The sequence below is a fragment of the Mirounga leonina genome, unplaced genomic scaffold (assembly GCF_011800145.1).
Source record: "Mirounga leonina isolate KUSES-001 unplaced genomic scaffold, KU_Mleo_1.0 Mir_154, whole genome shotgun sequence".
NCBI lineage: Eukaryota > Metazoa > Chordata > Mammalia > Carnivora > Phocidae > Mirounga > Mirounga leonina.
In genome coordinates this window covers 9142032-9162891 of record NW_023270389.1, presented here as the reverse complement: position 1 = coordinate 9162891, position 20860 = coordinate 9142032, and the positions used below count along the sequence as shown (strand labels likewise).

At 39.3% G+C, this 20860-nt stretch overlaps 1 protein-coding gene across 1 annotated transcript in view; it reads left to right on the top strand.

Annotated features, from left to right (window-relative positions):
• Positions 1-20555, top strand: part of TMCO1 (transmembrane and coiled-coil domains 1) — a 57849-nt gene extending 37294 nt beyond the window's left edge. Inside the window, exon 7 of the mRNA XM_035010068.1 lies at positions 16058-20555. Coding sequence (XP_034865959.1) covers positions 16058-16156 — 99 coding nt within the window. The 3' untranslated portion in view covers positions 16157-20555. The remainder of the gene's footprint in view (positions 1-16057) is intronic.
• The last annotated feature ends 305 nt before the right edge of the window (positions 20556-20860 follow it).

Here is a 20860-nt window from a genome sequence, read left to right as displayed (position 1 = left end):
TTACTGAGTACAGAGAAAGGGAGGAAAGGGGCAGCAACCCCCCCTCCACACACACGCATATAGTCAATGTGTTTTGAGCCAGGAAGAATGCATACTCATAATTTTTTTTAAAGATTTTATTTATTTATTTGACAGAGAGAGAGAGACAGCGAGAGAGGGAACACAAGCAGGGGGAGTGGGAGAGGAAGAAGCAGGCTTCCTGCTGAGCAGGGAGCCGGATGCAGGGCTCGATCCCAGGACCCTGGGATCATGACCTGAGCTGAAGGCAGACGCTTAACGACTTAGCCACCTAGGCACCCCCATACTCACAATTTTTATTTCTACTTGTCCCATTCCATGCACTGATATTAATAAGAGAAAAGCATAGAAGAGCGATAGTATTGCATAGCTAATATAACAGTGTTGTATTTGAAAGATTTCTTTCTTTTGCTATATAGTTTTCTTCCCCAAGATCAATGGTGAGTTCTAACTTGTTGCTGCATCCTGAGTGGTGCTCGTCTTGGGTGGTTAATTTTATTACTCCAATTTTAAATAAGGTATTCTAATATATTTAAAGTCTTAGAAAAATTACCGAAGCGACCTACTTTTATAATTTTTTATTTTACTAGCTGCATATGGTTTCTGTACCTGTTCCTCACTAATTGTTGTTAGCATATGTACTGGAGGATTATGAACTTCTATCCAGTCTGACATACCTTAGCATTTGAAGTGTTACTATGAAAAATATGCTTCTGTCTTTGAATTAAAATGCTTGTTTTATTTCCATGTTTTGTTTTGTTGTTTATTTACTTTTTAGGATCTTAGGTTACATGGTAATTGTGAAGATGCCTGTGAAGTGAGCAGCCATAAAATAGGAGGCTTTCAGAAATTCAAATTATAGACGTACTATGATTTCCCCAGTGAGGCCATTCTTAGGCAAAGAAGTAGGCCACTTGGTTTCAGATACACACTGTGGCATAAAGTAGTTTTGTTTTGTTTTTTTTTTAAAGATTTTATTTATTTATTTGAGAGAGAGAGTGAGAGAGAGAAAGAGCACAAGAGGGGGGAGCAGGAGAGGGAGAAGCAGACTCCCTGCCAAGCAGGGAGCCTGATGCTGGACTCGATCCCGGGACTCCAGGATCATGACCTGAGCCGAAGGCAGTCGCTTAACCAACTGAGCCACCCAGGCGCCCATGGCATAAAGTAGTTTTAAGAGAACATAATGAATTGGGGTTTTTTGGGGTTTTTTTTTAATGAATTGGGGTTTTTTGTTTGCTTGTTTGGGGATATAAAGTGGAGTGAGTGATGGGGAAACTAATATAGAATGATTCAAGTTTCCATAATGATTGGTCATATTCTTCATTGTAGGAGCTTTATCTGTTTTTGTCTACTTGTTATTTTTATCTATATTTTCTCCTTTCCTCTCCAACTCTTTGAAGGTAGTGATTTCTTCATTGTTTATATATACCTTAAAGTATCTATGTACCTGTCTATAGTACATAGGATGCACCTGAGAAGTGTATGTTAAACGAAGAGTAGGTGCTACACCAAAATAGGAATTTATAAACTTGGCAAACTGGGGTTATACCATTTTTTAGTCCCAAGAGCAAGGTATGAAAATGCATGTTTCTGCCATCCTCACCCACAGAAATTGCTTTTGAGTTTTTACCCATCTGATAGATAAGAATTGCTACCTTGTTGTAGCTTTAATTTGCATTTTGGATTGAGCATCCCTGTTTGTCTAAGAGCTGTTCATATACTCTTTTCTTTCTTTGGTGGCAAGAGACTTTGTATGCCTTTTGCCTATTTCTCTATTGGGTTGTTGGTCTTTTTCTGAATTTTTAGCTCCTATGTAGGAGATTAGCCCTCTCTGGGTGCTGTAAGTCGCACATAATTTTTCCAGTTTGTCATTTGTGTTTCAGTTTTACTTACAGTGGTATTTGCCACACAAAATTTTGTTTGCTGGATTTTTTTTTCTTTTTTGATCAAATTTGTCTTTTATGGCTTTTGGATTTTGAATTATGGTTAGAAAGTTCTTCTGCACTCCAAAGTTACAAGGAAATTCATCCTTGTTTTCTATTAGTACTTTTTTGGTTTCATTCTTTGCATTTAGATGATGAGCCAATCCATTTGGAGTTCATACTGGTGTACCTTATTCTTTTTTTGCTCTCTTCTACTTTGCCAACTGTTATGTGATTTTTAGGAAGGAAAACATAAAAACATGGATTCATTTGAGATCACAGTTTGCCTACTTTTTTTTTTTTTTTTTTTCAAAAACTAAGAAGCTAGAAGGTCAAAAGAATACAGTGAGGTGAATGATTGGTCTTGAATCTGGTATGCATGTGAATATGACAAATCCCTGCCAACAGCCTAGTAGTATTTTGTCTGGAGTGCCTATCTAAATTCACCTTTGAAGTGTGAAGGCCTGTTCAGTCCCGGTGACAAGTGTTTGAGTGGAGGCACTCCTCCTTTCTTCACACCTTCTTTAGATAAGAGGTCTTTTGAAATGTGCTGGTGTCGTAGGGTGGGCTAGGCAGTGTGATCTGAACCCTTAGAGTAAAAAATGTGGAGGAGTAGGCCAAACTATAAATGTCATGCCTCTAGAGTCTCAGGGGGTTAAACTTAACCAGTGTGACTGCCTGCGGTAGCCGTATTCCTGCAGAATCCTCCAGCTAATCCTCTCGTATGTCCAGATGCTACTTTCTGGTTTCCTATATTCAGTAATTCCAGTGCTGTTAATCTTTCTCGTTTATTGTGTTAAAATAGACATAAAACTTGCTATTTAACCATTTTCAACTGGACAGTTCTATGGCATTAAGTAGATTTACATTGTTGTACAACCATCACCACCATCCATCTTAAAACTTTTTCATCTGGGGCACCTGGGTGGCTCAGTCGTTAAGCGTCTGCCTTCGGCTCAGGTCATGATCCCAGGGTCCTGGGATCGAGCCACTCTCCCTGCTTGTGTTCCTGCTCTCGCTATCTCTCTCTCTCTGTCAAATAAATAAATAAAATATTTTTAAAAAAATGTTTTCATCATCCTACATTGAAAATCCTACACTGACTCTCCATTACCCCTACCCCTCAGTCCCTGGCAACCATCATTCTACTTTCTGTCTCTGCAAATTTGACCACTCATATTTGTGGATTTGATTCCATGTAAGTAGAATCATATAATATTTGTCCTTTTGTGACTAGCATGTTTTCAGGGTTCATCCATGTTGTACCATGTGTCAGAATTTCGTTCCTTTTCTTTCTTTTTTTTTTTTTTAAAGACTTTATTTATTTATTTGACAGAGAGAGAGACAGCTAGAGAGGGAACACAAGCAGGGGGAGTGGGAGAGGGAGAAGCAGGCTTCCCGTGGAGCAGGGAGCCCGATGCGGGACTCGATCCCAGGACCCTGGGACCATGACCTGAGCCGAAGGCAGACGCTTAACTACTGAGCCACCCAGGTGCCCCTCGTTCCTTTTCTAAGGCCAAATAATATCTCATTGTGTGTATAGACCCCATCTTGTTTATCCATTCATCTGTCAGTGGACACTGGGTTGCTTCCACCTTTTGCCTGTTGTGAGTAATGCTGCTGTGAGCATGGTATATCAATGTCTGTTTGAGTTCCTGCTTTCAATTCTTTGGGGTATATACCCAGAAGTAGAATTGTTGGGTCATGCTGCAATTTTATGTTTAATTTTTTGAGGATTCCCCAGCTGGTTTCACAGCTACTGCATCATTTTACCCAGGACTGTTCATCTTAAGCCTTCAGTTCACCACCAACCTGAGACCATGTATTAAAGGATAATCTTTCATGTTTTCGTTTCAGTGAATAAAACTATAATTTCATTAGCTCAGGGTTAATTTTTATGCTAAACATGTAAAAACCATGTATATTTTATGCAGGTTACCTCTAGCTTTGGGGGTGGCCTTGCTTGTTTTAACAGAGAAGTCTTCTGATAGTAAATTAGAGTATAGCATCTAGGAGAATGAGAAACATTTCTGTTATTAGTGCCTTGAAACTGTCAGTAGTTTAATTGCTAAAGTGATTAGATACTTTGACCACTGGGTTTCCTGAATTTATGTTTTTAAAGTCTTTTATTTGTGAAAGATTGTGACTGTATTTACATATATCAGTAACATCTCTATAGTGTTAACCAGAATCCACTTCCTTTACTAAATGTGAGTGATGGTGTTATTAAACCAACTAGCTCTATTCCCTTCATGGCAATAATGCTCCCCTTATTATGATGGGGGTATAATATTAGGATGAATTAAGGGCATCTCTCTGCTTCAGTCATCTTCCCCCATCCTTAAGAGATCATTATCACATTAGTAATAATTCCTTGATAGAGTGTTCATTTATTTACTCAACAAAATTGAGCACAGACAGGTATCATGCTCCGGGCTGGGTGCTTATTATACAGTTTTAAACAAAACTGACACATAATTATGGTCCTTGACTTCATGGAACCTTTGTTTCTTTTGAAATTAAAAGGTTAATTTTTCTCCCGATAGCTTCACTTAAAAAATCATTATCAATTATGAGGGTATAGAAATACATTTAGGGCTTCCTGGGTGGCTTAGTTGTTAAGCATCTGCCTTGGGCTCAGGTCATGATCCCGGGGTCCTGGGATGGAGCCCCACATCGGGCTCCCTGCTTGGCGGGAAGCCTGCTTCTCCCTCTCCCACTCCCCCTGCTTCTGTTCCCTCTCTGGCTGTGTCTCTCTCTGTCAAATAAGTAAATGAAATCTTTAAAAAAAAAAAAAACCATTTAAAAATTTTTTTAAAAAATTTTTATTTACTTATTTGAGAGAATGAGTGAGAGAGAGACAGAGAGAAGGAGTAGGGAGAGGGGCAGAGGACGAGGGAGAAGCAGACTCCCCACTGAGAAGGGAGCCAGACGTGGGGCTCGATCCTGGGACTCCAGGATCATGACCCGAGCTGAAGGCAGACACTTAACCGACTGAACCACCTAGGCACCCCTAAAATTATTTCTATTATATTAGTCATTCAGAGTAGAAGCAGATGAAACCAAGGTTGAACTTTGAACCTAAACTAACACAATTTTATGATGTATTACTAGTTCACGTAAGTATTTGTGAATCTGGTTTTCATCTTGTACATATTTTTTCCCATGCTAGGATGTTATTAATTAAATGATTGACCATTGCCTTAAGAGGTTTCAAAGGAAAGCAAAAATAATGCTATACTGATCATATAATAGATTTTAAGACACATTCCTATTTGAGAAACTTTTTTTTTTAAAGATTTTATTTATTTATTTGACAGAGACAGCGAGAGGGAACACAAGCAGGGGGAGTGGGAGAGGGAGAAGCAGGCTTCCTGCTGAGCAGAGAGCCCAGTGTGGGGCTCTATCCCAGGACCCTGGGATCAAGACCTGAGCCAAAGGCAGAAGCTTAATGATTGAGCCACCCAGATGCCCCCCTACTTCAGAAACTTTAAAGTGATGGGGAGAGAGGAGGAATGCATTGGAAGGTTGAGGAGGTACAGTGTTTGGGGTAAAACACCAGTGTTTGAATCTTGTTGCTACTTTATTGGCTAAGTATCCTTGGGAATGTCAGCCTCTTGGAGTCTCTCTCAGTCTCAGTTTTCACAAAGGTGAAAGGGGGTTGGTGGACAACCTCACCATGTTATGATAATCAGAAGACAGTGACACAGAATGTTAGCCGTTCTTAGGGTCACATTTTTTTAAAAGATCAATTAGTGCCCCCTCCTCTGGGGTATCAAAAACTAATGATGTACTGTATGGTGACTAACATAATAAAATAAAATAAAAAATAAATAAAATTAATATTTGTTCCCCAGCCCAAGATAGGATAAAGTTGCTTTTTATAGATTGAAACAGGGTGATACATCATTAACTGAAAATAAATCTAATTACCTTTTCTCATTTTATCTTTCTCCTTTTTTAAAATTCCTTAGTGCTTAGTGAACAAATGATTAAGCTGCCTTGACCTTCACACCACCAACTGTTTCTTTTGTATGAATTTGCAGCAGCGGAAATGGTAGGTTTGCCAGCTTCCAGCAGGGGTGTTAAGTTAGTCCAGGGTGGTGACGGAATTCAAGAACAGAAGGAAAGTTCCTTAATTCCCAGAATTAAAGTACTTGCTTTTTTTAATTTTCTTCTTCTTATGAGTCAGTAATAGATTGGGTAAATGGTGATCTCCTCTATAAAAAGTGCTCTAATTCTCAGTAAAAACCCAAGTAAACTTACCTGGTAAACAGCTAAGGGGAACACTGGCTTATTCTTATGAATTTATAGAACTGTAAAACCTATGAATGGAATGCTCTTTCTTTGAAAGCAAAAAGGATTAGTGGTTCTGAGGAAGAATGGAAGAGTTTTATTTTTTTTTTCTTTTTTCACCCATATCTTAACATATAACTTTATGTATGTATGACTGTATCTGAAAAAGTATCCGTGAGAATTTGTCATTGTCTCTTTGAACAGGTATATGTGCTCAGAAGAGTGATAAAAATAAATTTTTATTTTTTTTCACTCTTGGCTTGCTTAGGGCAAAGAATTTTGATATGCCCTGTGTATGTATAAAAGCAGGTTCTAATTATGTCATGTCAGTATATTTAAAGCCATCAAAATGAGAAGATCAAATGCCTGCCATCTCCTGTTCCTCATCATTAACATATGTCACTTTATTTAAGACTTAGAGCTTAGTTCATTAATGTATAGCTCATCTACAAGCAGAGTGTTTTCATTTTTAGTACTTAAGTTCAAATCAGTTAGAGAATGCAGGTGGTTCAGAAAATGATAGCTTAACTAGTAAGTGAGAAGAACAGATTATTCGGCATTACCTTAACCTGATCTCTTTGTGAGTTGTTTCAGTGCATGAGTTCAAGGCTTTATTTAGAATATTGCCTGTCATTGCTGAAGAGTGATTCAAGTCTTTATACAATGCCAGGAATTCTTCTTTGATGCTGAGAGTACAGGGTAAAAAGCAATGGTTTCTACCTTTGTGAAATTCATAATCTGTGTGGAAAGACAGGCCCATAAGTAATAGTAGAGTATGATTGATGCCCTTGATGTGTGTGTGCATGTACAAAATGGTATCAGGAAAAAAAAAAAACATGCTATGGAAGCAAAATGGCTAAGGTATGAAACTAAAATTTTGTACAAAGGGGCCATTTTAGTTCTGTCTTGTAGGATGAGTAGGGCTTTTCCAATCTTATCAGAGCATTTTTTTTTCAAGATTTTATTTATTTATTTGACACAGAGAGAGGGAGATAGTGAGAGAGAGAGAGAGCACAAGCGAGGGAGCAGCAGGCAGGCAGAGGGAGAGGGAGAAGCAGTCTCTCTGCTGAGCAAGGAGCCCGATGCGGGACTCGATCCCAGGACCCTGGGATCATGACCTGAGCCGAAGGCAGACGTTTAACCGACTGAGCCACCCAGGCGCCCCAGAGCATTTTTTTTTTAAGGTTTTTATTTATTTATTTGATAGAGCACAAGTAGGCAGAGCAGCAGACAGAGGGGCAGGCAGAGGGAGAGGAGAAGCAGGCTCCCCGCCGAGCAGAGAGCCCAATGCAGGGCTCGATCCCAGGACCCTGGGATTGTGACCTGAGCTGAAGGCAGACGCTTAACCGACTGAGCCACCCAGGCGCCCCTTATCAGAGCATTCTTGGCATCAGAAGTAGTATGAGTAAAAGCATGGAGGCTTGAAAGTGTGTAGTGAATAGAAGACTTCTGAGTGCGGAATTGTTGGTGGAATATAACAGGAGCTGAGCATGCCGCTGCTTAATGTTAGTCCCCCATAGTACAGCATCAAATTATTCCTTTGTCTCTCACTCTAAGTGTTTCTTTCTTTTTTTTTTTTTTTTTTAAAGATTTTATTTATTTATTTGACAGAGACACAGCGAGAGAGGGAACACAAGCAGGGGGAGTGGGAGAGGGAGAAGCAGGCTTTCTGTGGAGCAGAGAGCCCGATGTGGCGCTCAATCCCAGGACGCTGGGATCATGACCTGAGCCGAAGGCAGACGCTTAACGACTGAGCCACCCAGGCGCCCCTCTAAGTGTTTCTTATAGTGTAAGTCTGCTGGTGACAAATACTCTTGATCTTCATTTATCTGAAAGTATTTTTATTTTCTCTTTATTCTTAAAGGATATTTTCACTGGATATAGAATTCTGGGTTGATTGGGTTTTTCTCATTTGTTTGTTTTAATCCTTTCAACATTTTATTTTATTTATTTATTTGTTTTTATTTATTTATTTGACAGAGAGAGACACAGAAAGAGAGGGAACACAAGCAGGGGGAGTGGGAGAGGGAGAAGCAGGCTTCCCACTGAGCAGGGAGCCCGATGGAGGGCTCGATCCCAGGACCCCAGGATCTTGACCTGAGCCGAAGGCAGACGCTTAACAACTGAGCCACCCAGGCGCCCCTCCTTTCAGGATTTAATTTTATTTATTTCTTTTTTTAAGATTTTGCTTATTTATGTGACAAAGACAGAGATAGCGAGAGCAGGAACACAAGCAGGGGGAGTGGGAGAAGGAGAAGCAGGCTTCCCACCGAGCAGGGAGCCCGATGTGGGACTCGATCCCAGGACCCTGGGATCATAACCCCAGCCGAAGGCAGACGCTTAATAACTGAGCCACCCAGGAGCCCTCCTTTCAGCTTTTTAAAATGCCTTTCCACTATCTTCTGGCCTCCATTGTTTCTGATGAGAAGTCTTTCATATCTTTGTATCCCTATAGATAATGTGTCACTTTTCTCTGCCTGCTTTTAGATTTTTTTTTTCTTTAAGTTTGGTTTTCAGCAGTTTGGCTGGATATGCCTAGGGTATTAAATTTTTTTTTAAATGCTGCTAGAGTTTTTTTCCTGCCCATTCCTTCTCTCTTCTTTTCTGATTCCAGTTTCTTACATGTCTGTCTTTTCAGTATGGTCTAAGAGGACCCTGAAGCTCTGTTCAATTTTTAAAAATCTTTTCCTCTCTGTTCTTTAGATAGGATAATTTCTGTTAATCTGTGTTTAGTTTACTGACTTCTCTGTCATCCCTAATCTGAGTTAACCTTAAGTGCACACAATGATTTTTAAATTTTGATATAATATTTTTTAGTTCCAGAATTTCCATTCTGTTCTTTTTTTGCTATCATTTTTCCTTGCTGAGATTTCCTATTTCTTAATTTATTATGAACATACTTTATGCCCTTTGGCATAGTTATTTAGCTGCTTTATTTTTTTTAAGATTTTATTTATTTATTTGAGAGAGAGAGAGAGACAGCACTTGAGAGCAGAGGTGGGGAGGGGCAGAGGGTGAGGAAGAGAGAGGATCTCAAGCAGACTCTGCGCTGAGCACGGAGCCTGATGTGGGGCTCGATCACATGACCCTGAGATGATGACCTGAGCGAAACCAAGAGTCGGACACTTAACCGACTGAGCCACCCAGGTGCCCCTATTTAGCTGCCTTAAAATACAAACCTTATCTACTGATTGCAACATTTGGATAATCTGAAGATTGGACTCTGTTGCCTGCTTTCTTAAGTATGGGTCAAGTTTCTTGTTTGTTGGTATATCTAATTATTTTGGATTGTATCTTGGACATTGTTATGATAGGTGTCTGTTATTCTTTGGAAGAGTGCTCAGTTTTTTAGTTAAGCAGGAAGTTAACTTGGCACTCAAACTCTATACTCTGTCTCCTTTCTTGTAGGCAGTACCTGAAATCTCAGTTATTTTAGTCTCAGCTGGGCTACTTGAAAGCTCTCTCACACTTGGCATAGTTTAAGAGATTTGGGCAGAGTTTAAATGTAGTTGTGAACTTCTCCTCTGTTAACTGTTTTCCAAGAGTTTCTCACTCAGTTTTAAGCTGCTGTGGTCACCCAAATCCCTGTCTTTTGGTTTTTCAAACCAGTGAGACTTAAGTTTCATACTGAGTTTTAGATACCCCACTCTGTACCAGCCACATCCTACCGTTCGTTATAGGATTAAAAATACATTACATACGTGAGTACATATATAATATAGAAACATACATCTTGTCTTCCTGCGCTAAACTACAATTCAGAACATTCTCCTTGACTGATCCTCAGATGAAGGGCTAAACAGGATCTAAGGGAAGTTTTACTGGAAAGATGGTTAGGAGAGAGACAGAGATTTGGATTGTCACTTGATCACCTGACATACCCCCATCCCTCAAAAAAAAGACCTTTATTATAAGCAAGGCCTTTGACAACCTAGGACAGAAAAGTTCATCAGCATTACAAAGGAAGTGGCATTACTCTAGTGCAGATTTGATGTGCTCATGTTCCTTTCAGAATTTTGATTTCCACTTTGCAAGATGTGTGTTGAAATCTGCAATATAATTTGTTAGAACATAGTCACATTCTAGAATGCTAGAGCCACAGGGACTTTGGCTTCTTGAAGGTGCTTGATGGGAAGCTTGAAGGGCCCAGCAGGAGGCCTCAGGTCCCTAACAGTATTTTATCTGTTTTCTGTAGAGGGTTTTTTCATGAGATTTTGTTTAAAGAAAGGATTCTGTGGCCTAAAGGGTTGAAAGTGATTGATCTAGTGATCCCTCTTCTTTCCAGGGGGTTGGGCAACTGAGATTCGGTAAGGTGAGAAGACTTTGCCTTATTGCTGCTTTGCCTGGTTTGCCTGTACTGGGACTCAAGTCTTCTGATTGCTGACCCAGTAGTGTTTCGGGTACCCCAGTGTACTGCCATTGTTCTCAGTAAATATTTCATCCCTACATCATTCTCTAAAACATCTAATTTAGATAGAATGTGAAAACCCTAGGGTTGTTGGGTGGGGCCATCTGAGGTGATCGGATTTCCATACAGCTTTATGGATCTAGTAAAGATTATGTTACAGGAACTTGATGAGAAATTGTAATCAATTGGAAGTGAAGGCTGGTTGTTTGATGCCAGAGAAACTAACAAAGAATAAACTAAGGCTTGCCATGGCTGAGTTATTTTAGTTAAATGACTAAGGAATAACATTTAGCAGAATGTGTTTATGGCTAGTGACCTGGGTCTTCCCAAAATATCCAGTTAGCAACCAACAACTTCCTTTTCTTGATCACTGGTTCTTATCCTTTGCAAAGAGGAAGGAACGCAAATCCTGTAATGGTATTTTTCTGGGTTTCCTGCCAATTGAAGGCATGATTATGGGAAAATGTTTTTCCTTTGTTTTTCCCTTCTGACATACACTCCTTAGTTGTTACCCTATTACACAGGACAGAACAGAAATTCAAAATAATTGTTTTATATTTTTCTATAACCTTACCAAATCTTACTGTATTTTGCATGTATATTAAGTATTCTTCCATACCATCTTTATAATATATTAAAGCTTTTGTCTTGGGGTGCCTGGGTGGCTTAGTCGTTAGGCGTCTGCCTTCGGCTCAGGTTGTGATCCCAGGAGCCTGGGATCCAGCCCTACATCGGGCTCCTGGCTCCATGGGAAGCCTGCTTCTCCCTCTCCCTCTATGCCCTTGTACTCCCTCTCTCGCTGTCTCTCTCTGTCAAAAAATCAATAAAATCTTAAAAAAAACAAAAAGCTTTTGTCTTTCAGCAAAATGCGTATCTCTAAGCTAAATCTTACTAAGAAGCCCTGAAAAATTGGAGGAGAATTAGGAGATTATAGGAAAGCAGTCAGGTCAAGTTTAATGGATAAGGTTGTTGAAAGACATAATGGAGATAATGTATACAAAAGTATCTGCTACAGTGTGTCATGCTCAGTAAGAATTTATTGAATCACTCTGACAGTTGACTCTTTTCCTCATCTGCATATAAGGATAATAAGCCTGCCTCACTGAGCTGTTGTGAGGATTGAATGAGAACATTCATGTGAAGTACTTAGAACAATGCCTAGCCCTTTGAGATAGCACCCATAGAAATATTCACCTTTATTTTAAATTATCCTGTTTAGGGGTATCTGGGTGGCTCAGTCGGTTAAGCATCTGCCTTTAGCTCAGGTCATGATCCCAGGGTCCTGGGATCGAGCTCTGTGTCAGACTCCATGCTCAGTGGAGAGTCTCCTCCCTCTCCCTCTGCTACCTGCCCTGCTCGTGCTTGCTCGATCGCTCTCAAATAAATAAAATCTTTAAAAAATTTTTTAAAAATAGGGACGCCTGGGTGGCTCAGTCAGTTGAACATCTGCTTTCGGCTCAGGTCATGATCCCAAGGTCCTGGATTGAGCCCCGCATCGGGCTCCTTGCTCAGCGGGGAGTCTGCTTCTCCCTCTGCCTGCCACTCCCCCTGCTTGTACTCTCTCCCTCTCTTTGACAAATAAATAAAATCTTTAAAAAAATTTTTTTAATAAATTATCCTGTTTAGCAATATTTCAAAAAGTTGGCGACAAGGAATGAGAAAAGGATATATAAACTTATTTTTTATATATCTTTATAGTTTTTATTTTTTATTTTTATTTTTTTATTTTTAAGATTTTATTTATTTATCTGACAGAGAGAGAGACTCAGTGAGAGAGGGAACACAAGCAGGGGGAGTGGGAGAGGGAGAAGCAGGCTTCCCTCGGAGCAGGAAGCCCGATGCGGGGCTCGATCCCAGGACCCTGGGATCATGACCTGAGCCGAAGGCAGACGCTTAATGACTGAGCTACCCAGGCGCCCTCTTTACAGTTTTTATATGCATTTTGTATAGACTATTTTTTAGAGCAATTTTAGGTTCCCCACAAAATTGAGCAGAAGGTACAGAGATTTCCCATCTCGTCCCTGCCACCTCATGTGTGCAGTCTCCCCAACCACAACCCCTAGCACCAGAGCACTGCATTTGTTCTAGTCAGTGAACTTACAGTGACACTTCTTTGTCACCCAGAGTCCATAATTTATTTTAGGGTTCACTCTGGGTGTTGTACATTTTGTGGGTTTGAATTTATATGCATTTATTTATTTTTTTAAAAGATTTTATTTAAGAGAGAGACAGAGCATGAGCAGGGGGAGGCGGGGCAGAGGAAGAAGCAGGCTCTCCACTGAGCAGGGAGTCCGATGCAGGGCTCGATTCCAGGACCCCAAGGCCATGACCTGAACCAAAGGCAGACGCTTCATTGACTGAGCCACTCAGGCACCCCTGCATTTATTTACTTAATGATGTAACATACGCATGTGCTCATACGTAATCTTCGTAACAGAATGTTTTTATAGGCCAGGACTGCTACAAGATCTTTTTTATTACTAAGATAACGATCTCTTAGAGAGTGGTTTAATAGAGGAAAGCTGTACTTTGAGTTGTATGTCAGTTCACGTCCTGACTTGTAACCTCTCTGTCTCAACTTTCTCATCTCCAAAGCAAGGATAACTGAGGACTGGCATCTAGTCCTTAGAACTATTTGTAAACTTTAAGGTGCATAGAAATGTTGGATGGTATTACTACTGTGGAGAGAGAATGGTGACCTCTTCTTTTTTACCCATCTTTTTTGCATCTTGAGAGCATCAGTTAGCTCCTACACCAAAAAGACTTCACGGACAGGGAAGCAGAGAAAATCTTATCTGAGAAAACCATCAAAAGCCCTGGGTTCATTTGTGAAACTATAGGAATTTAAACAGATTGTTTAGAATTTCACTAAAGGATAAGATTGCATGTAGTACATAGAAAGCATTTATAGTAAAATACAAATACTTGAGTAATGTAACACTGATAAACTTAGTGTTCCCAAAGGAAGCCTGTGACAAGAGCCACAGGAGAACAAAGTATAGAGCTGCCTGGATTTCCATGAACTTCAGCCTTGCCAATAAAGTGTGTCCGTTTTAATGTTTTTGTTGCTGTTTGAGCTCTTCCCCATCTAGAGCAGTGGACTTGTATCCAGTAGTCATTTAGATGCTTTTATTTCATAAATAGGACGTCAGGGCGCCTGGGTGGCTCAGTCGTTAAGCGTCTGCCTTCGGCTCAGGTCATGATCCCAGGGTCCCTGCTTCTCCCTCTCCCACTCCCCCTGCTTGTGTTCCCTCTCTCGCTGTGTCTCTCTCTGTCGAATAAATAAATAAAATCTTTTAAAAAAAAAAGAAAAGACGTCAACAGTCTACCCTTCAAAATATTTCCTATTTTCCTTTGAGTTGTTTCTTTAAATTACAGTAAACCTGTAATTTAAAGGGCATCAGAGGTTTTACACTAGTCTTTATTTCTAAAATGGTAAGGACTCACTTAATTGGCCCCTGTCTCTACAGAAAAACTGATCAAGGATGTCTAGTATATTTTGTCTAGACTGTATTATTGTGTTTGTTAACTAGACAAATGTGTCTATCCATAGCTAATTCTGTAATGTCTTATTCTTTCAAATTTTATCTTTAAAGTCATTTCCCACAGTGCCTTGCTTAATGCTGGATATATTGTAGGTGGTCAGTAAAGACTTACTGATTAAATAAAAGAAATGGGAAATTAGTGACATTATATCATTTGGTCTTACTGTTTTGTACACCTTTTTAGAAGCAGGCATGAAGGAGTTATTATAAAAGTAATACATTCTCCAGCTTTACTAAGGAGAAGCAGCCTAATCTAATGATTGATTTTTTTTTTTCTTAGCTTCCTCCCAGATTTCTTTTTAAAGTAAAGCACAAGGGGTTGGGGGGATGGGGTAACTGGGTGGTGGACATTGGGGAGGGTATGTGTTGTAATGAGCACTGGGTATTATATAAGACTGAGGAATCACAGACCTGTATCCCTGAAACAAATAATACATTATATGTTAATTAAAAAAAAAAAAGAAAGCACAAGCTGCAGTGTTGTGAGTATGTGAGTGGATGGATAAATGAATGAATGAAGTTTTTGTGATAAATATAATTTGAATGAGTTCTTAAAGTTGTGTCTTCATTTTTATATATTCTGTTATATTCTGGCAGTGTGCTATGTCAGAAATATAAACACTCAAATCTGTAGCAGTCCTCATTCCCAATGATGAAGGACTGAGGGATTGTAATTGTATACACTTCAGAGAAGGCTGGATATGGGTATTGTCATGGTGCATTATGTACAGTGGGGCTCAGTAACTACTGAGTGAATGTGCGCTCGCTCACCTGCCTACCAACGGGGTAGAGTGTGTTCTGAAGACCAGAACTTTAACATCGGAAGTACTGTGTAAGAGCATCCATCCGATTATGAATCCAAACACATGGGTTTTAATTCTAACTTTGCTCTTCATTTAACTTTGTAATTTTGGACAAACCATCACACTTTTCCAGGTTTTCATTGGAATTCCTCAAATACAAAATGAAAGAATTGAGCAAGAGAAAGTAGATAATCTTTAAAGTTTTTCGCTCTTATGAATGCTGTACAGAATCTTAACACCTGACCTTTAACTGAAGCTCTCCACATTCGCAAACCCTCTCACTTCCCTCTTTAAAAAGGCATAGCATTTAATCCCCGCATCACATTCTCCATTCATGGTTTGCTCTGTGGTATGCCCACACCTGTCTGTTCCTACCAGGTGAGTCATTGCTTTTCAAGAGCCTGTATCTATCCTAAAACTGTTTATGCTGGTTTTACTTGTTGTTGTATTTATGTAATTTAATGTTACAGTAAGTAATAAAATATGAATATAAAAAGTGATCTTTATGAGAACTACTTTAATGAAGGTGAATTTTTGAAAAAACTGCTGAATTGGATATAATGAGACAAGTGAAAAGGTGAGGGGAGGTGCTAGAAATCTAGGAGGATTCTGGACTCAGATTGCTTTGCAGGAACCTAAGATCCCTTACCACTCTGAAAAAACTGAAACTGAGTATTTCAGTTTCGGCTTTAGATGGTGCAGTAATGACTAAATTGAACTGATGATCCATATTGAGAGAAAAGGCCTTGCTGTAAGAAACAGCTAATGAATATACTTTATATGCTTCGAGTTGAAATAAAAGATTACCTCTTTCAATGATTCTCCACTTGAAAAAATCAGCTTCTTTTGGTTGTGGACCAAGGTCGCATTAGGTGAGAGGGCTTTTACTGTCTTATGACCTCCATTGTGTTGTAGCCTTTTAAAAAATAACACGGTAGTAATTGTCCTATTTTAAATAGGTCATAATGGTACTTTTAATTTATATGCCTTCTCTTCATATGGGATCTATATAAATACTCTTCTATCTCATATTAAAACCCAATTTTAATTCTGTTTTCTTCACAGAACATCCAGAAGATTCTTGGTCTTGCCCCTTCACGAGCTGCCACCAAGCAGGCAGGTGGATTTCTTGGTCCTCCACCTCCTTCTGGGAAGTTCTCTTGAAATCAAGAAGAACCCTGTAATTCCTGTCATTCTTTTTAAACATTCAAATTAGACTGGCAACTATTTTGTAGCAAGAGCCATAGACAACCTTAGCACTTGCGCCACTTTCTAGTGCTGAGTTATTTCTAGCCTTTTTGGGTATGAGTCAAATGAGAATGGCTCCCAGCAAACATGATAGTACTTTCAGTCACAGATTAATTTTTAGAAAAATAAGTTTGTTGGTTAGATAAGTTCAGGCATTGTTTATGTAATGAGAAGCAAATAGCATCTTTCTTGTTTGGCCTACATGGATATTTTCTGTGGGCCTGACTCTCAAGTCTGTGCTGTGTGCCATGTACCATGGAAGTTGGCTCTCCATGAGCATTTAGAGATCTGGAAGAAAAATTTAGTTTGTGATATCTTAATTGGAACTATTTGTTGTACATTGTTTCCAAGCCAAGTATATGACCCAGGATCAATAAAGACGCCAAAATTTTAGCTATTTCATCTACAAGGTGAGATCTGTTTTGTACCATATTCCTAGATACATGTTTTTAGTAATCTGAACATAAACATTGGCCAGGAAGGGCTAAACTCAAAGTTTTAAATGTACTATTTTATCATACTTGCCTTATAAGCTCATAATATAGAGTTGTCCTATTATAAGAAGTGGAAAGCATGAGAGGAAAGGAGAGAAGTAACTCATGGGAGTATAAAAAGGAGGGCTTGGCATCCCTTTAAACCCTTGGGTGACTTACGGGATTCTTGGCAAGGCACTCTTAGTCCTCCCCTGGAGGCAAGGTTATAGTTAGAGGTAGGAAGTCTTGCAGAGCTTCCTTTTGGTCACAGTGGCCTTTAGTTCCTGCCGTGTTCCTTTGTAAAGGATGAGAGGATGCTTTTATCATGAACTTCCCCTGCCTAATCCCTGAAATTGGAAATCTTGTATGAAGTGGTTACTCTCGTAACAAATACATACATTGATCAGTAGTCTCCTTAGATGCATGTGTTCTTCCAATGAGAGAAGACATGTTATTTGCAAAGTAACAACTGTGAAACTGATAGCAAACTTCTCAATGGCATAAAATCCAGAAGACAGTGGGATAATATCTTCAAAGCTGAGGAAAATAATTATCAGCCTAGAATTTTATGTACGGCTAAACCATAAGATTGGGGGCAAAACTGGGAGGCAGTATTTTCAGAGCTACAAAATCCAAGATAATTATGAACTTCTAAGGTTATGTTTCTGGGGCACCTAGCTCGCTCAGTCAGTAGAGCATGCAACTCTTGATCTCGAGGACATGAGTTCAAGCCCCATGTTGGGCATAGAGCTTTCATATTAAAAAAAGAAATATATATATATATATATATATATATTTCCAGGACAGAAAAGAATACCAGGAGGAAGGTGTAGGATATAAGAAACAATGGTCAACACAGATATTTATAAAATATATGGATAAATTTAAGTGTTTTATGGATTATCTGGTTAAGAATTGTTTCAAGAAAACCCCATAAGGTAACTACTGTTCTTACCCTCATTTAACAGATGAAGAAACGGGCAGGAGAGGTTAAGTAACTTGCTCACCATCACTTAGCTAGTGAGTGGCAGAGTTAGGATTTGGAGTGAAGCCACCTAAAGTTACATAGTCCGGGCTCTCCAGTCCCTCCCCATAGGCGTGCGGTGATTCTCTTCCCTCGGCTCTTATTCTTCAGCTAGAGTACAGGAGACATGAATTGGGGGCGGGGGGTGCTTGGTGGTTCTTGTTTCCTTAAAGCTATCACATGGGTGGGAACACAGCAGAAGCTCAACAAAAGTAGATGAAATGGAACAGAAATCTTTATTTCTAGGTCACTTTGATCAGAAAGGATGCCTGATAATGGACGGCAATGATTTCTAACAGTCTTTTCCCCGCGTCAATGACTGTTCCAGGCAAAATAATAGTGAAAAGAATGATCATGACAAAAATGATGATCATGATAACACTGATGACAAAAATGACGGAATCTCTAAAATAAAACAGAAAAGAGAAGGAACCACACTGAAAATTCTTTACAATGCCTTTGTAAAGTGAGAATATATAATCCATCCTACCACCTACCTCCTTAGGTTTTGATGAGAGTGCTTTCTAATTAAATTTCTTATGGACCAGGTTTTCATAAAGTGTATTTCAATAGAAGAGGGTGAATAAGAGGGAGAGTAAAAAGGAAGGAGAGTAACATCTATTCACCCTATTTCTAAAACAGCACAGTAGGTGTATTACAGAAGAGTAAAGCTACCACATCACGAGAATGTAAATTAAAGGACATATTAAGGCCTATGCAACCTCACAATTAGTTTTTTTTAATTACTTGCCCTGAACTCTTTTCAAGACTAGTCATTTGGATGATGACCTTTCAAGCCAGACAAGCCTCTGAACATCTCTTAAAATGTATGACTTGGCTACTGGACCTATGTAAAGGATAGTTGTCCCTTTTCTAGTTTAAGGGAAAAAAATCAAGCATTTTTAATGCTGTGTATTAGCCTACTCAGGTTGCAGTCATAATATGCTAAAGCAGTAAACTTTGGGGAAAAAAAATGCAGGTAAACCTGAATTTATTAGCAGATAGCATTCCAAAATCTAGGTCAGTTTGGAAGTTGGAAAGCAAATGGGTGTAGGTACTCATGTGCCCTTGAGCAGACTGTGGTCCCTCTTCTCCCATGTAAATCATCCTCCAGTGGGGTCAGGGACATACAATGACACCAGTGGATTGATGAGCATACAGAATTCCCTTACATCCAAATCAAAACCATTTTGCCGCACACTAGTATGTAGTAGGGTTTTTTTCAGTATACTTTCTTTTTTTGCATTAATTCTGCTTAAGTTGTAGTCTTTTAATTTACTTTTACCCTTGAGTTTTTAAACTTTTTAGAATGGAAAAAAGTCTCAAAAACAAAAGTCTTAAAAAGTATAAAGAACACTGAGATACCCATTATTCAACAATTACTAACTCATGGCCAATCTCATGTCTACCCCTGCCTGCCTCCTGTAGTATTTTGAAGCAAATCCTAGGCATCCCATCTTTTATGCATAAATATTTCAGTGCTTTTAAATATGTGTGTACGTGTACATATAATCTTAACATCATTTACGTACCTAAAAAATTGATAATTCCTTGATACCATAAATTGTCTAAGGATGTCAAAATTTGTTGCAATCTTTTTTGAATGAAGAGCCAAATAAGATAACTGTATTGCAGTTGGCTGATAAGCATTGTAAATTTCTTCCAGTCTGTTGTAGCAGTTTTCAAACAAGAGTGCATCAGAATCCCCGACAAGGCTTTTTAAGACAGTTTCTGATTCTACGTCTGGGGTGGAGCTTGAGCATTTGCACTTCTCCCAAGTGCAAGGTGATGCTAATGCTGTAGGGTTTGGAGTCCACTCACATTTTAGCTCCCCACTGTCTCTGTCATTTCCCCCCTTGCAATTTGTTTATTGAAGAAACTGAGCTGTTTACCCTGTAGAGTTTCCCTCAGCTTGGGTTTTACTGATCGCATGCCTGTTTGTTCCTGCCGGCACTTGTCGATGGGAAGAGAATACCATGTGTGGACGCCGCTGGGTTCAGGTCCTCATCACTGTCCCGAGTTCCCCTGCAGCAGCCTCCCAGGCTGTCTCCCTTAGTCTGGCCCGTTGTCCGTCCTGTCATGGCAATGTTTTTCTATAATATAAGTCTAACTGTGTTGCTTCTCCAAGGAAATTTGTCCAGTGGCTCCCGGGAGCCTCTAAGTAAACTATTTGGCACGGGAAACCATCCCAGTCTGGATCTCTAGCCCCCACTCACACCCTGATAAACCTAGGCTCCAGTCAAGCAGAATTTATTTTAAGAGTACTTCATTTTTCACAGTCTTTTTGGACTTTATTACCCTTGTTTTCTCTGCCTGGAATGTTCTCCCGCTTACTTGTCTGATTTCCTCCTATTCCCTTCTAGACTGCTCAAGCATCATCTCCTCCTAAGTTTTCTTTGACCTTTAGACAGCCGGTTCTTTCTCCTCTCTGTATCTCTGTTTGTGTTTTTCATATATGAATCACTTATTAAAAATGGCCAAGTGTAACTTTCTAAGTCTCAACTGCCTCATCTGGAAAATGGGGTTAATATACTCCAGTCAGAGCTCCCTGATCCAACCTTCTCTTATCCAAGTCTTCCCCTGCATCCTCTCCATTCTCTCTGCAAAGCACACTGACTGATGCGCACAGCACATCGAATGCTCTTAGCCATGCTTATGCACTTCAGCTCCCACCTGTGAATTGTGGAACGTTATTTGTTTTGTTAATTTTAATCACATAAATTGACAAAATATTAGGCGAATTAATATGAATGCAAAAAGAATTGCATCTATGAAAACTGAATGGTTTGGAATGACTCAATAAAAGCAAGTTGCTGAACATAATTGTTTTGACTTATTTGTGGGTGAAAGAAGAGAGACTGAAAAAAGTAATAATTTAGAAAGATTCAGCCCTTCTACCCTTTCTCAGTGTTTCAGTTCACAGTTCCACATTAAGGAAGCAAAAACTGGAAATCAGAGGTGATACATTTTGGTTTTAAAACATTTTATCTTTGGAAAGCATCCACCATAAAACGTGGGATTTTTATCATTACAAGTTCTGTTTAAATTCTTCCAATTTTTAAAATGGTTCTTTCATATTACTGCTAAAAAGTATGCATGGAAAACAAAATAAATATAATAATT